Genomic DNA, 17,283 nt, shown 5'->3' with positions numbered 1-17,283 from the left:
CCTAGAGTTTTCATGGCTGTAAACAGGACATTCTACAGAGCATAAACTTAACCTCATCAACCTAATGCAGTGATTTAAATAGGAAATATTAACAATATTCGTGATTTTTTTTAACAGTGAAGCTCAAACAAAAGGCCACTATAACCATGTGTCAAAAGCTACAACTCTGCCAAAAGTTACATTCAGAGAGAAAGTAATAACCAGGAGCCTGAAGGCTGGTTATTTTGCCTGCTGTTTGACTTGTTGCAGTGAGATTGCCAAGGTCTGGATTCTCCACTAAATGAATCTTCCTCCATTTCAGTGTTTTACATGCACAGCATGTAGCATGAAGCAGTACCCTCCATTGTGCCTCAAACTTGATGTGGCAGAACTACTTTAAGAGCTGAGAGAGAAGTTGATTCTCTATATACTTTCAGTCTTTGCCTCTCTGATGAGACTGCTAGCCAGGGTAGTATCTTGATAGGGACTTTTGTGATGTGAACACCTCTATTTTAAGAAAAGGATTAAAATTATTAATTTACTGAAATGACTTATTCTTCTTCAATATTTAGAGTGGGGGTGGGAGGGGTTTCCATTTAGATATAATGTTTAATGAAGGATTCTCTCTAAATGAAGACAAAATACCATGAATGTTTTCCCTGAAAGACTGACTTTTTGCTAAATTTAGTTACATTAAATGAATAAAGCACCAGAGGGGTAGCCGTGTTAGTCTTGATTCATGTAAAAGCGGCAAAGAGTCCTGTGGCACCTTATAGACTAACAGACGTATTGGAGCATAAGCTTTCATGGGTGAATACCCACTTCGTTGGATGCACACCCACAAAAGTTTATGCTCCAATATGTCTGTTAGTCTATAAGGTGCCACAGGACTCTTTGCCACTTTTACATGAATCAAGACTTCAACAGCTCAAATGACCAGGAACCCTAGAAGCACTGATGTATGCTTTAAACTATCAAACACCTTAATACACCTACAAGTACTGCTTTGTGACACCAAGACATTTGCATGTACTAAAGGAGTAATGTGTTCTGGCTTTTTAAAAAAATAAATCAATACAGCTATATATTAATTATATTAGGCAAATTTATAAATAAATTCATATGTCTTTCTAAAGATCTGAAACTTTGACATGCTTACAATGGTAAGGAACATTCTCATGAACATTACTGCACAGGAAAATGCCCCACTACTGCAAACCATTTTAATTTTCAATGACTGTAAGACCGCGCTATGAATTAAGTCTCACCAATTTTTATTTTGCTCCTCAGGAGCCTTTACTTCAATGCGATCGTCAAGATCGTGGCCTCTGTGAAAATGAAATATACCTTAGTGTTAGTCAAAATTTTCAATTCAACTATAAATCAGCTATAAGGATGGACTTGCATTTTAAAAAGGAAAAAGCATAGAATTTTTCCACAAGTAAGAGATTGCTGACTACCCTGCACCATTGTCCTGGTTGCCTGACAAACACTACTTTCCAGGAGAGAGTCCCCCATCTTTACTATTTATTAAAGCAGATGTATGCTGAGCATTTTGAGTGTCAATAATAGAAAATAAAATCCTCTGTAATATCTATATTGAATTATTTCCGTTTACTATCTTGTATTTATTTGGAAGTTAAAAAGAAATTAACATGGGTTTTACTTTAATAACCTAGACCAAGTAAATTAATTGTTGTTAGTTTTGATCACTGTAACCACATTTACTGAAATAAACCCTCAGTAACAATACTCACACTTAAGCAGCTACCCAACTACAAACCCTTTTACAATATGCGAGAAACCTCACTACAGGCCTTGCCTCTTATTTTTCTGTGCAGCAGTATTTACAACAGTGAGATCATCCAGGTCTTTTCCTCTGTGAAACAACAAAAATAGAGTGATGTTAAAATATTCTGCTTGATTATAAAATTGGACATAAGTAGGATTTCTGTTTAAAAAATGAAGAAAAACATGCACATTCCCCAGGAAGTAATGCATACTGAATAAGTTTGTTATTAGTTCACAAAAAGTTATGCCAAATTGTTATTGATAGTCATAAAAATATGCTTAATTTTCCATTTGCAAGAGGAAAAATTTGAATGCTTCCCACAGAAGTGTTCCCTTTTGTGGATCTAAATATATGAAAACTATCAAATGATTTAGATTCCTACTCTACATTATATGTGCCAGTGAAAAAAGAAATGAAGTTTCTGAAGAATTCTGACACTAATTCACAGTCTTCTAGGGCATAGATTTCTGTTTCTAGCATTAGTTCACAAAGATAAGAAATATTGTGAACACTAAAACTAAAGAAGCTTGCATTCTGCTAAGGAACTTCTGAATAAATATACATTTGTCCAGTTAGTGTGTTTTTTGGAATGACAGAAGTGATCTACTGTCATATATGATGAATGAGGCTTTATTTAAAATTTCCATCCTTGGACTAAAAATTTAAGCATTTAAAAACTAACAAAAATAGAATTAAAACATCGATTCTTTCCACTTATTCTATTAAATTATTATACCAATAAATTATGGTAGATTTAAAGCTGTGCTAATCATCTTATGTTGTGAAGTATTTTAATACCACCGTCCTTAAATTAATATGAAGAATTAAACTATAATACATGACTGTATTACAAATCAACACAATTAGTTTAAATATAGAGAAACACTTTCACTTTTACAAGTAAGATTAAATAAGTAGCTGAATTTTAATACAGAACTTTATTTTGACTTTAAATAACTCTCTCTCTTTCTCTACTGATATAAAAAAATGGAACAATGTGTAACCAGTACAACAAAAGGATAGATCCTTTCTAGGGCTGCAGGTGGGGAGTAAAACCATAAAGTTAACTTCACTCCAACTAGCCAGTTAGCTCTGACTACAAACTTCTTTTTTAGCTTGTTTGTTAAAGTTGTTCTTTGTGGACCAAGAAGGTGCTAGTATGGATTTCATTTTGATGTGGAGGTCTCTCACACAGTTCAGCCTGCAAAGGGGAACATAGTTAACTGAGTCTACTCATAGTAGCTTAATCCTGCAAAATGATGGATGCTTCCTAAGAGTCACTGAGCACCTCAACTTCCAGTTGTGTCAGTGACATGCAGGCCCAGATCCACAAAGGGACTTAGGTATTGTGATGCTGTGGATATTCACTGTGAACAAATAATTAGTTACTGGGCCAGAGACAGAATGTCCAGTAGTAGTTAGGGCACCCACCTGGGAGACAGGAGACCTAGTGTCCAGTCCTCCTGCTCCAATGACTTTTTACCCACAGAAGAACAGCTTCAACTGGAGAGACTGAGGGAACCCCACATCAGAATATCCCACCTCTCAGTGGTTAGAGCACTCACCTGAGAGGTGGGAGATCCCTGTTCAAATCCTGTGTCTCCCTCTGCTGGGGAGGAGAGGGGGAATTACACTGGGGCCTCCCACATCCCAGGTGAGTGCTCTAACCACTAAGCTAAACATTATAAGGTGGGCACCATGATCTCCATCTCCTTCTAGATTTTGAATGGGACTTGATCCAGTAGGCAGCCTCTGAGCACACCTACCAGATTGGGCCCTGCACACAAATTAGGTGGAGGATGCCTATCTTTCTCCAATTCGTGGATTGCTCTGAGGCTTAGGTGGGAGATGGTATCCGAGTACTTAGAGGGAAGTGGCAGTTTGCATGCCGAAAGGCAGAAAACTTCTACCCTGAAAATTTAGGCACTGAGCAAGTTTAGGCATCTACAGGGTTCAGCAGGAGTTCTGTGGAGCTTAAAACTGGAATTTAAACCCTTAAGTACCTTTGTAGTTCCAGGCCTCAGTGTCTCTCAGACTCCTGCTCAATGTGAAAGCTACATTTCCCTTTAAATTAAAATTTGGACTGGATATGGTAGCACTGATGCTCAGGGAGTTATAACTATGCCCAGACTGCGGGGGAAGGGAAGTAAAATAATGGGGTTACATCATAGCTATAAATTTAGGGCATCACTGTAACATAGCATCATCCTTGTAAGTGTAGGCAGAATTTGGATCCTAAGTGTGGAGATCATTGTGTAGCTCCTACTAGCAAAGTAGCATGGCAGCTTCCTGTTAGCTCATTCCATAAAATGGTGTATGGACAACAAGGACCTTGGTCTTAATCTCTCTCTATTGACACTGAGGTGCAACACACAAGTCAGTCCCTTTAGAATGTGGGGCAATTTATTAACTGCTTAACTCTGCTCTGTCTCTAGCAAACACAGCTATTCTAAATTCTTCACAATTTTGTTTAATCCCCTACAAAATATATCTAAAGTTCCATAGGAAGTTCTACTGGACACTGATGAACTCTGAGGTAGCTATAAACATGCATGGAGATTGCCAATGATTCACACACACACACACACACACACACACACACCCTCCTGGGCTGGGGTGCTGGAACAATTTGTATAGTGAGGGTGCTGACAGCCATTGAACCAAACCGTAAACCCTATATATAATGGAAACCACTTCAAGCCAGGGGGTATGGCAGAACCCTCAGCATCCCTAGTTCCAGCCTGGGTGCTGACTGATTAGTTAATAGTACATAAGTGTTATTTCATCATTGCTATTTTTTTCATTCTCATGCCATCCTGTACTTCTGAACAACTGGTGCTACTTTTTAGTCCTTTAAGGACTTTATGGATTTTAATATTAGTCTTTTTTCAAACTCCAATAGTTATACACTACCACTGCATCAGAAAAATAGAAACCGAGATGCTTCCGAGTCTTACCCCTTGTCATTTGTGTGAGTTGTGGGATTTTTTTTGAGATTATCCTGATCTTGGCTCCTATAAAAGATAAAGCAAAACCAGAGCAGGTCACAGTCAGTACATACAACTGTCCATTAGCTAAAATTAAGAACTTGCTTAAAGTAAAGAGGTTATTGACACGTTTTTCAAGAAAGATGGAGTTAAATTGATGGCAAAGTTGAAAGCCTACATTGCTAATTCAATGATATACAACCAGTAAATATATACCCATTCAGGTATTTCCATTTGACCCAAGCAATACCTGATTATGTTTTAGAAACAACCAACTACACCTAACATATGCGACAAAAGGGTAAATGCCTTCTTAGCATTCATAATCATGATTTGAAAAACCTTACTTCAATAACTTTAAAAAAATTGCATTCCTTTTAGCCAGCAATGAGCTTTAAATCATGAGATTACTGAATAATAAAATCAGCAGAATATTACTATGATGTATGAAGAATGAGTCCCCGCTGAGAAAAAAAACATAGCATAAATTAGAAGAAGCTAATCAATGGGAAGAATCTTCTTGGCTTTTATTGAAGACCAGTCACCCCTCTGGACCACCAGGATTTGGATTTAATTCTCACTGTGTTGGTGGGACAGCATGTCCAGCTATGAACTGGGAGGCATGTTACTTGGATAAACCCACTCATTCTAGACCCTCTAGTCTCTAGCTGGCAGACAACACTTCCATTGTCTGACATTTCACAATTTAAGTTTGCTCTCCATAAAATTACAGCTGGTTGGAAAACAGAATTTCTGTTCCATGGAAAATTGTCACTTGTCAAAATGTATTTTCATTCCAAATCAGAAAGAAAAACTGAAATTTTAATATTTATTGCAGAATGAAAATTCCAGACAAATTCTGATTATAGAGCTATTGAAATATTTAGTTTCAGTAGCATTGAATCACTTCATTTCAAAAATGTTGAAGCAATATAAAATAATGTAACATATGATAATAATAAATTATGGTAATAATAAATGTTGAAATGAAATGAGTCAAAATGAAACATTTTTACCTTATTATAATTTCCTATTTCAACATGTGTCTGCAAAATGTTTTCATTTCAGTAAACTGCATTTTCTAATGTAAAATTTTTGGTCAAAAACTTTTTCAACCAGCTCTACCTAAAAATCAGTCCTAACATTGCCTGTACACTTTAATTAGGTTAATATCTTGTATCATTGATTTGTGAAGGAAATTAGGTTGGAAGTAAAAAGAAAAGGAGTACCCGTGGCACCTTAGAGACTAACAAATTTATTAGAGCATAAGCTTTCGTGAGCTACAGCTCACTTCATCGGATGCATTTGGTGGAAAAAGCAGAGGAGAGATTTATACACACACACACACACACACACACACAGAGATGTGTGTATATAAATCTCTCCTCTGCTTTTTCCACCAAATGCATCCGATGAAGTGAGCTGTAGCTCACGAAAGCTTATGCTCTAATAAATTTGTTAGTCTCTAAGGTGCCACGGGTACTCCTTTTCTTTTTGCGAATACAGACTAACACGGCTGCTACTCTGAAACCTGTCATTATGCAAGGTTGGAAGTATAAAGCTGTTCTTAAATAGAGGATAATAAGAAAACAGCAATTCCCACTACAGAACCACTCCGACTTCCTGTAGAGCCCAGTCTTATTCTCCTAGTGCACAGTTTTGCATGTGTCTCATTACCTGAAATTCCAATAGCTGCACATTAAACAGTTCTATCTTCAAACACACATTTAGTGAAAGATAAAGACAAAGGGCATTGCAAGATTTCCCCTTGTCATTTATCAGCTGTGGGATTCACTTTGAGATTACCAAGATCTTGTCTTCTTTAAGGATCAAACAAAATTAGCATGAGGGAGTCAGAGGACATTCAACATCAATTGTCTAACATTAAGTACGAACTATTAATAAATATGTAATCTACATATACTGCTAGAATCACTAATAAGTTTAAATTTGTTATGTTTGTAATTCTGATATATTTATGGCCACTAACACAGTGTTGCCAACTCTTACTATGTTATCACAAGTCTCATGATATTTAATGTTTTTCTTAAAGCTCCAGATCCTGGATTCATTTGATTATGTGAGAATCTCAGCTTTCATTAAAAGAAAAGTAAGTTTCTAGGCCCTAGTTGTAGAGAAATGCTTGAAAACAAACCTTAAGGCTCAAAAAAGAAGGCGGATTAAAAGAATCCAAAATTTATTATTTTTAAGCCTATGTCATGATGATGGTCTCCCGCCCACATAGCTACCGCTGCTCGTTTGAGATGGTTTAATTACGCTGATAGCGTGCTGCTGTAAGTTTCTAGTGTACACATAGCCCTAGTTGTTTCTAACTTACTTGGGGCCTGATCCAAAGCCTATTGAAGTCAATGGGAGTCAGGCACCTGTTGCATCTTGTCTTAATTAAACCCTGATCCTGGAACTGAAGACAGTCAAGTGTCACAGATCTCATGTGACACTAATGTATGTAGGCAGACCTTCACGCATTCCTGCATCCCAGAATGAATGTTACACATTCACTTGGGCTCTAGAAAGCAGGAGGGCTTGGACTGCTGCCACTACAGGGGCTGCTGTGGTGCCTGATGAAGCATGCAGGTGCATGTTGAAGACCTCTCTGCCTTCCCCTTTGGCTGCTTTCAAATTGCCTTGCAGTTTCTCAAACACAAGGAGCAACAGAAAGGGAAACAGGTAGCATTGGTGACATGACATGAGTGCTCCACAGGCAGGAAAGGTGAGGGGCTTCTGGGGATGTGTGAAGTGACAGGAACCATGGAAACAAGGCAGGACCTACTGAAGGGTGGGGAGATGGGGACAAGGTACTGGGGAGGATAAGGGAGACAAGAACTACAGGGGGACAGGAAGTAAGGGAGGAGCAGGAGCTGCTGAAGGGAGAAAGAGCAAATGGGGAAACAGAATGGGTGGACAGAATAGGGACGGGAGCCTGCAGGAGGAAAGCAGCTAATAGTGCTTGTGCTGCCAGGTTGCCAAATCATGATTCTATCTGCATCTCCTGATATTTGGTGTGTTTCTTAAAGCTGCAGCTCCTGGAGTCATGAGATTACACATGAAATGCAGTTTATCCTCACCATTGCTTTGTGACGTAATCCCTAAAGACAGGGCATTGGATGGTGAGGTTTTTTTTTAAAGTATTCAAGAATATAGTGTGGGGGGGAGAGGGGGAGGATAGGATATATATGATTATTATTTTCCATATAGCTGTGATTCTTAAACTATTCTCCAGAGAGAGCTTGCTGGTCACATGATTCCAACTCTCCTGCTTGTTTCAAAAGGCTAAGTAACATAAAAAGCCAGCTAAAAGCAAGATTAAATACTTTCTATTACTTTTCCATGTAATTACTTTAGTTGCCACACGAATGTTATTTGGTCATCAGTAAGAGACAAGTTGGTCTGAGCAATCAAGAATGTTCCAAGAGACAGTCTCACTATTAAGATGAAAGATAAAGTTTTCAATAGTGCCTAAGTAACTTAGGATCCTAAGTCCCATTGACTTTTAAAGAGACTTAGAGCTTGTCTACACAGTGCTGCGGAGTGCTCTACAAGGGGTATGAACTGCAAAGTGCTCTACCATGTTGTGCTCTAACTGCCCCACATAGACCTTGCTGGCCTATCCTACTGTTAATTGGCGCAAACTAAAAAGGTGCCTAGTTCACGTTGGTGTGATCCCATTTGGAGTCTAACTCACTTAAATGTTTTTGAAAAATTGTATCCAAAATCTGCAATATAAAAAATTTTGGCCACTTCTGCCTTATAAAAATTGTGTCACAATTTACAATTAACTGTATGTCGGCCCCACCTTGCTGTTCTTTCTGTTGTGATTCTTCTTTCAGCAACAAATATGCCAGGTTTTGTTGGAGATACATTGTCTGAGTATCATAACGCAGTATTTAAGAATAGCACAAAACTATAATCAAAGTGAGCTTTGTTGTTGCTATTCTAAGGTCTGGCCATGTATAAACTGAGGGGGAGGGTTTCTTGAAGTCACAGCTTTTCTATGTTTGAGTGTTTTCCCTAGTGGCTGACATTTCTCTGTTAATGGGGAAGAAAGAAACTGCATTAAAAACACTTCAGATTTTCAACCCTGGTTTAGGTAAATTTCAATAGGTATTTTAAAATTCTTTCCAGGTAAATATAGTTTATTTTAGCTAACTTGTACTCCCAGACAGTGTCCAGAAATTTCAGATAAAGAAGAATTCCTTCAGATTATTTATCCTTTATTCTTCACCAATGCTCCCTTAGAAATCTTCACCCTACTACACTCAGAGCAGAGGGTAGGTGAGATCAGGCCGCAGATTGAGAAGAAGGATGTTTGCGGGGGAATCGCAGTCTGGGCTAAGAAAAGAAACAGATCACAGATATGCCATTTCTCTGGCAGGGTGAGTTATTTATTTCCATCTGGAAATCATGACAATAAAATAAAACCCAAACTTATGGCAACTCTCAGACAACATCCAACATCCATTTAATTAATCTTAAATTTACTCTGCTGTTCATATTTTAATTAACTACCTCCTCAGCTAACTGCATTTTTTTCCTTATAAGCCATTCTCAGTACAGTGGGGAATAGAGTGTTGATTGGCTTGGGGAGGAGGATGTAATTTCATTTCCTGTCTAAAGGGACATGAACAAAAAAAGAGATACTTCTTCTGGAATAAAATATGAGTTCTATACTGTATTTACCCATCCTGTCAATTACTCTGATTTATAGAACAAAGTTGAATAATCCTAATAAATTATATATGTTGTGATCTACATTCTGATGTGACTGATCTGTTTGGCTATGCTTTATGGTTCTCCTGGAACAAACACTTCTTCCATAAAATGAAACCTGGATGATATATTAAATTTTACACAGGTAACACTTCCTTAGTTCTCTCTCTCTCTCTCTCTCTCTCTCTCATGCAGCATCTGCTTGGCAGGATTAAAGTAAGTAATCAAGACGGACATCTTGCAAATTCCTTCAGTTAGGGCAACTGGCTGCCTGAAGGAAGTGGTAATAGGCTATAGATCCTTTAGGTCACTGGTTCAAATACCGCCCAGGTTAAAAACAACTACAGTTAAGATTTGATGGTTATTTATAAAGACACATAGCATAATGAATTCAATGGGATTACTTGCAGGACTAGTTAGATGAATCAGCATTTGCAAGACCCAGACTGTCTGCAGTGAGCTTTTTCTTAAAAACTCCTACAGTTGCCTGATGAAGCTACACCTATGGTAGCAAAAATGTACTGTAAAGCATCTGCCAGCGTTCATGCCACTGTCTAATCTAATCTCTCTCAGAACAGGTCTGGCAGTTATTTACTGTAGTGCTTTCACCATTTCTACTACCAGTGTAGCTCCAGCTATGGCGTATAACAGTGAGAGACTGAGAAAAACCTCAGTGTAAACACTGCTTAAATTAAGATGTATCTTGCTGAGTGATGATTGCAAGTGCTGAGGCATTCCCTCCCTGAAGTTCCCAGCCAGCTCTGCTCTTCTTCTCAGCTGCCTCTGCTCTAGGAGCTAGACACTCAGGACTCTGAACTTTCTATCCTTTGGCTCTCTCCCATTACTAGCTCCCAATGGCAGTTCCTCTGTCCTAATTACACCATACTAGAGCACCCCTGGCCTTGAAAAAGAACCAGACCCAATTTCATTTAATAAGTCAGCTACCCTCTTACACTCCCAAAGAGAGCAGGAGTGTTTGTGGTCAGAGCTCCCAAACCCCTCTGTATCAGTTCATTGGGGACAACTACTGCACCTGTAGAAGTCTAGCAGAACCCATCCAGCTGGTGTGTGTTGCTGCATAGTTCCTAAAGGCATTCTCACGGAGTTACCCAGAAGGCCACCATGAATTCTTATTGCTGCACATCCCTTTTGCACAATACCCGCAAATAGGCTGTGGCTTTAAATATTACAGTACTTTTTTTTTTTTTTACCACTTCCACAGTAGAAAAGCTCTGCTTGTATTAGCACATCCATTAATTCAAAGGTGAAAACTATTCTACAAAAGATATGGCTTTCTGGTCCAGCAAGCCAACAGCCACAATAATTTTAGAAGACTTGCAGCCATTAAGAGATAAGCCTCTCAGGTCTTAAGTCTGTCACTATACAACCAAGAAAAGATTGACAAAACCCTTGAATACACTGACACTTCAATAATGAAATTGAACTAAAACCTTAAAAGACATCTCCGTCCTAATAACATCAGCATTGACAAGGGCAGTTTCAGGTTACAAAAACAACTACAAATTGCCAGCTGGAACATCCAAATTCTGGATCAAAAGGAACCGCACCCTGAAACATAATTCAGGATTTTCATGAGACGAAGATTGACATAACAGGCATTTCTGAGCATTGATTGACTGTCCAGGGCCCCTTCAACACTCCTCTCAGAGTAGCAGCCGGGTTAGTCTGTATTCGCAAAAAGAAAAGGAGTACTTGTGGCACCTTAGAGACTAACAAATTTATTAGAGCATAAGCTTTCGTGAGCTACAGCTCACTTCATCGGATGCATTTGGTGGAAAAAACAGAGGAGAGATTTATATACACACACACAGAGAACATGAAACAATGGGTTTATCATACACACTGTAAGGAGAGTGATCACTTAAGATAAGCCATCACCCACAGCGGGGGGGGGGGAAGGAGGAAAAACTTCCATGGTGACAAGCAGGTAGGCTAATTCCAGCAGTTAACAAGAATATCAGAGGAACAGTGGGGGGTGGGGTGGGGGGGAGAAATACCATGGGGAAATAGTTTTACTTTGTGTAATGACTCATCCATTCCCAGTCTCTATTCAAGCCTAAGTTAATTGTATCCAGTTTGCAAATTAATTCCAATTCAGCAGTCTCTCGTTGGAGTCTGTTTTTGAAGCTTTTTTGTTGAAGTATAGCCACTCTTAGGTCTGTGATCGAGTGACCAGAGAGATTGAAGTGTTCTCCAACTGGTTTTTGAATGTTATAATTCTTGACGTCTGATTTGTGTCCATTCATTCTTTTATGTAGAGACTGTCCAGTTTGGCCAATGTACATGGCAGAGGGGCATTGCTGGCACATGATGGCATATATCACATTGGTAGATGCGCAGGTGAACGAGCCTCTGATAATGTGGCTGATGTGATTAGGCCCTATGATGGTATCCCCTGAATAGATATGTGGACAGAGTTGGCAACGGGCTTTGTTGCAAGGATAGGTTCCTGGGTTAGTGGTTCTGTTGTGTGGTGTGTGGTTGCTGGTAAGTATTTGCTTCAGATTGGGGGGCTGTCTGTAAGCAAGGACTGGTCTGTCTCCCAAGATCTGAGAGAGCGATGGCTCGTCCTTCAGGATAGGTTGTAGATCCTTGATGATGCGTTGGAGAGGTTTTAGTTGGGGGCTGAAGGTGATGGCTAGTGGCGTTCTGTTGTTTTCTTTGTTGGGCCTGTCCTGTAGTAGGTGACTTCTGGGTACTCTTCTGGCTCTGTCAATCTGTTTCTTCACTTCAGCAGGTGGGTATTGTAGTTGTAGGAATGCATGATAGAGATCTTGTAGGTGTTTGTCTCTGTCTGAGGGGTTGGAGCAAATGCGGTTATATCGTAGCGCTTGACTGTAGACAATGGATCGAGTGGTATGATCTGGATGAAAGCTAGAGGCATGTAGGTAGGAATAGCGGTCAGTAGGTTTCCGATATAGGGTGGTGTTTATGTGACCATCGCTTATTAGCACCGTAGTGTCCAGGAAGTGGATCTCTTGTGTGGACTGGTCCAGGCTGAGGTTGATGGTGGGATGGAAATTGTTGAAATCATGGTGGAATTCCTCAAGAGCTTCTTTTCCATGGGTCCAGATGATGAAGATGTCATCAATGTAGCGCAAGTAGAGTAGGGGCATTAGGGGACGAGAGCTGAGGAAGCGTTGTTCTAAGTCAGCCATAAAAATGTTGGCATACTGTGGGGCCATGCGGGTACCCATCGCAGTGCCGCTGATTTGAAGGTATACATTGTCACCAAATGTGAAATAGTTATGGGTCAGGACAAAGTCACAAAGTTCTGCCACCAGGTTAGCCGTGACAGTATCTTTGTGACTTTGTGCCCCCCAATCTGAAGCAAATAATTACCAGCAACCACACACCACACAACAGAACCACTAACCCAGGAACCTATCCTTGCAACAAAGCCCGTTGCCAACTCTGTCCACATATATATTCAGGGGATACCATCATAGGGCCTAATCACATCAGCCACACTATCAGAGGCTCGTTCACCTGCGCATCTACCAATGTGATATATGCCATCATGTGCCAGCAATGCCCCTCTGCCATGTACATTGGCCAAACTGGACAGTCTCTACGTAAAAGAATGAATGGACACAAATCAGACGTCAAGAATTATAACATTCAAAAACCAGTTGGAGAACACTTCAATCTCTCTGGTCACTCGATCACAGACCTAAGAGTGGCTATACTTCAACAAAAAAGCTTCAAAAACAGACTCCAACGAGAGACTGCTGAATTGGAATTAATTTGCAAACTGGATACAATTAACTTAGGCTTGAATAGAGACTGGGAATGGATGAGTCATTACACAAAGTAAAACTATTTCCCCATGGTATTTCTCCCCCCCACCCCACCCCCCACTGTTCCTCTGATATTCTTGTTAACTGCTGGAATTAGCCTACCTGCTTGTCACCATGGAAGTTTTTCCTCCTTCCCCCCCCCCCCCGCTGTGGGTGATGGCTTATCTTAAGTGATCACTCTCCTTACAGTGTGTATGATAAACCCATTGTTTCATGTTCTCTGTGTGTGTGTATATAAATCTCTCCTCTGTTTTTTCTACCAAATGCATCCGATGAAGTGAGCTGTAGCTCACGAAAGCTTATGCTCTAATAAATTTGTTAGTCTCTAAGGTGCCACAAGTACTCCTTTTCTTTCAACACTCCTGTAACAGACTTCGTGATGTGTAAATGAGAAAGAAAAAGTAAGTTGAGAAAGGAACAGCATTTATTCTGAATTAGCCTGAGTTTTCATTCCTGTTGCGATCCAGACTAATCAACGCCAGGTTTCTTTCAAAGGAGTCCTCATTTAAGCCTTGCACCAACAGAAGCCAAGGATGATGAAATTGAAGAGGTCTGCAGCTGACTGTGAAAACCCATTTATAAGTGCCAAAACACAATGTGCTGCATAACACAGAGAATTTCAGAGCTAAATGCAGAGGAAAAGTTGTTTAGAATGTTTTGAGGGTATGTAGACTGGGAAAGATCACTGAAGAAAGGACATCAATTCATTCAGTTCTGCTTTGAGGAGAAGTATGACCTTGTAAACACTACAAGAAATAATGCATTTGGATCTCTTCACAGCAGCTCTGCAATGGCAAATTATTTATATCATTGAACGGAAGAGATGCAAACCAGCATTGCTAACTTTAAAACTATCGGGTGCCATGTATACTAGAAATGAGGTGCAGAATCTCTCACTCAGTATAAAGGCAGTTAACATGGGGCCTTTTTCGTATTTTGCTTTGGTGCAAAACTTTCTCACCAGAAATTTGTGTTCATTTTCAGAAGAAAAAGCAGTCTTGAAAGTCAAAAGCTATTTTTTATAACAACAATCAGCCTTTTCAGCCAAACCCAGATGTGACAGCAGTTATTAGCACCATACACTCTACACCTGCTCCAGGATCAATCCTACTTTTTAGTAACTAGGTACCCAACAGTCTTCTGGGTGAGTGAGTGGTGTCCCATGTCACATTCTAGTAGTCTACCCAAATATATTACCTAGAAAGGGAAGATAGATTAGGAAGATATCAAAGTGAGGCAGCCAGAAAGGAAGACCTAGTGATGTGTAAGTGCGGTACTTAAGCAGGGTGAGAGGTTAGATTAGACACAACTGAAAGATTCTTATTTATATATAGTAATAGAGTTTACTAAAGGCTTCAGGCCAGGGATAATTACCATCAAGTACAAATACTAGGAAAAAAGCAGAAGAGCACAAGAAATAGCTAACTTTTTTATAGAGGATCTCAGTGTAAGTATTTGTATTGGTGTAAATATGTCAGAGATAGGTGTGGGGTTTTTTGTTTGACCAAAAATAGTGGTACAATTTTTCATATGGAAGCAGTTATGCCAGTATAAGACACCTTTATATCAGGATAGTTTATTCCTTTTCCCATATGAGTATAAGCTACACCAGTGTTAGCATTTTTATACCAACATAATTGCACCCACATTAGGAAAGTTGTACCACCTTAATTATACCAGTATATTTGAAGCAGTACAACTTGTATGTAGACAAGACCATAGACTCTCAATTCCATCAGCCTGGAAGAACTCCAAGCTATTGTTGATTTCATAATAATGATTTGAAAAATTAGGGTGTCTGACTTTGCAGAAAGATTAAAAAAATTCCTATTGTCAAAGTTGTGGCTTGTTGGTAATATTCCATATATTATATGTTCTCACAAAATAATACACCACCATTACAAGAGGGAATGAACGCATTGCTCTTTTTATGAATTACTTTTATTTTTTTAAAGGAAAGTTGGCAATGCATCTTAATTCCCAAACAAGAATATTACAAAAATGGAATATATAGATATATACAGGTACCATCTAAATTTGTTATTGCCTGACAGGAGTATTTACCTCACGTTCCCTGAAGGAGGCCCCAACGTCCCTCCAGAAGTACTAACATTCAGATGACCATATGTCAGTATTAATGGAGAAAGAAATTCTCCAGCCAGTATTAATGGAGAAAGAAATTCTCAATATGATTCAGCCTATGTTGAAAGTGAAAAGGTTAATCGCTCATCTACCCGAGTCCCCCATTCAAATCAGGCAAGGAGCTCTCACCACATACTACTAAGTAAAATGTAACTACGCAAATATAGGCCACTTACTCAAAAACATAGCTCAGAACCATAAGTCACTAACTAAGTACATGGGCTGTTATAAATAGCCAGTGGGAAGGACACATACATCAGTGTGGAAAAGCTACACTTGTGCGTTGTAAGAACTGAGGCACATGTCATAATGGAATCCACTCTCCATATATGCTGTTTGCATGTAATTGGAACATCACCCTTTGCAAACATATTTTGGGTAGCTGCACATCCCTGCCCAAGTATTGCCCTATCCATGGCAGCTTCAACCTCCACCTTACAAACAGTGGCAGCAGTCAATGAAAAAGCAGAAAGTCACTTTTACATTTTTTCATTGTTTCACTGCATTTTTTTTTAAATTACAAACTTTCTTCTCATATTAAATGGGATGACTATGGAAATGATCATTAGCTAGACAGAATCAAACCCCATGATTTCTGAAATTGTGGCATTACATTTCCTTTTGAAAAGCAGTGGTTAGGGCAGCTTGAACAATGAAAGATGCTGAAAACACTTGCATAAAATAAACAATGGAAAACTGGAGCTTGGTCTCTTTCCCCCCTACCGCCATCTCCCTCCAAGACAAAAGTTACTTAGGAAGACTACTCTTTGTAGACTTGCTCTCAAAGTACCCCCCTGCATTCACATACTACACCACTGAAACATCTTACTCAACCCACGTTTACTACACAGCCTGCAAAAAAGACAGGCTTAACACCTCTCCAGTGTTTACTGTACTCCTACAGTCTGACATTAAAGTTCAAGGCAGCAGCCAGCAGGACTAGAGGCAATTTGGCAGCTGAGTAAGATCTCTATCCAAGTTTTATAAGGCTCTCATGACCATAGTGTCTGAGTGCCTTCTTAAATACTTCAAAACAGCTTGTGAATTTTAGAACTGATTAATAATTGAAGTTATTCTGTTATTGAGTCATTATATTCTATTTAAATTCTTTGTGGCAATCCCTTCATTAATTATTTTAAACATACTGGCATAAATTCATTCCTGGTGTAATTCAGATTAAGTCAGCAGAGGTGCATCAGAGTTGTATCTGGCCCAGTGTATCCAATACTGACGGATGCTTTTAGATAGGTTTCACTGTGTGTGGACTTTACGTATAGTCTTTACCTAACCTAAGACACCTACGTTGCTTGCCTACTGAAGGAGATCATTAATAGACAGTTGAATAAAATTATACTGGGAACCTTGAGGATGATTTATAATAGACAAACTGTATCGCCTGTTGAACATACTACTTAATGCAGGTTTTTAAATATTTGCAACAAACAAAAAAGTAACTATTATCATAGGTGCTACAACTATCTAATATCATAAAGTTATTGCTCAAGGCAAAGGGCAAAATAATCTTCTCAGCCCATCATTGAAAGGGGAACATCACATAACAAACAGGCACAGGATAGTGACAACACAGCATGAATAAGATCCATCACACAGATCTGAAGGAAGAAGTGTGTCTATATATATTTCCTTTAATATTTATATACCATCGTATCGGTATAAGATGGTAAGGCCCCTGCCCTGAGGCGCCTACTATCTAAATTATACATAATACACACAAATAAGTTTTAGACACAATGAGGGAAAATAAAGGTGGGGAAGAGATGCAACATAAAAGATTATATGACTAGAAAGGTTAGTTTTCAGTTTTAATTTTTCA

The 17,283-nt window shown here is 39.0% G+C and overlaps 1 protein-coding gene across 5 annotated transcripts in view; it reads right to left on the bottom strand.

The window, feature by feature from the left end:
- Positions 1-17,283, bottom strand: part of SCEL (sciellin) — an 84,049-nt gene that overhangs the window by 15,997 nt on the left and 50,769 nt on the right. For all 5 annotated transcript variants that reach the window (XM_038387653.2, XM_043504643.1, XM_038387652.2 and 2 more), the window contains 3 exons: positions 4,729-4,785; positions 1,802-1,858; positions 1,248-1,307 (listed from right to left, as the gene is read on the bottom strand). In XM_038387653.2, coding sequence (XP_038243581.1) covers positions 1,248-1,307; positions 1,802-1,858; positions 4,729-4,785 — 174 coding nt within the window. The remainder of the gene's footprint in view (positions 1-1,247; positions 1,308-1,801; positions 1,859-4,728; positions 4,786-17,283) is intronic.

The sequence above is a fragment of the Dermochelys coriacea genome, chromosome 1 (assembly GCF_009764565.3).
Source record: "Dermochelys coriacea isolate rDerCor1 chromosome 1, rDerCor1.pri.v4, whole genome shotgun sequence".
NCBI lineage: Eukaryota > Metazoa > Chordata > Testudines > Dermochelyidae > Dermochelys > Dermochelys coriacea.
This window is presented reverse-complemented; position numbering and strand designations above follow the sequence as displayed.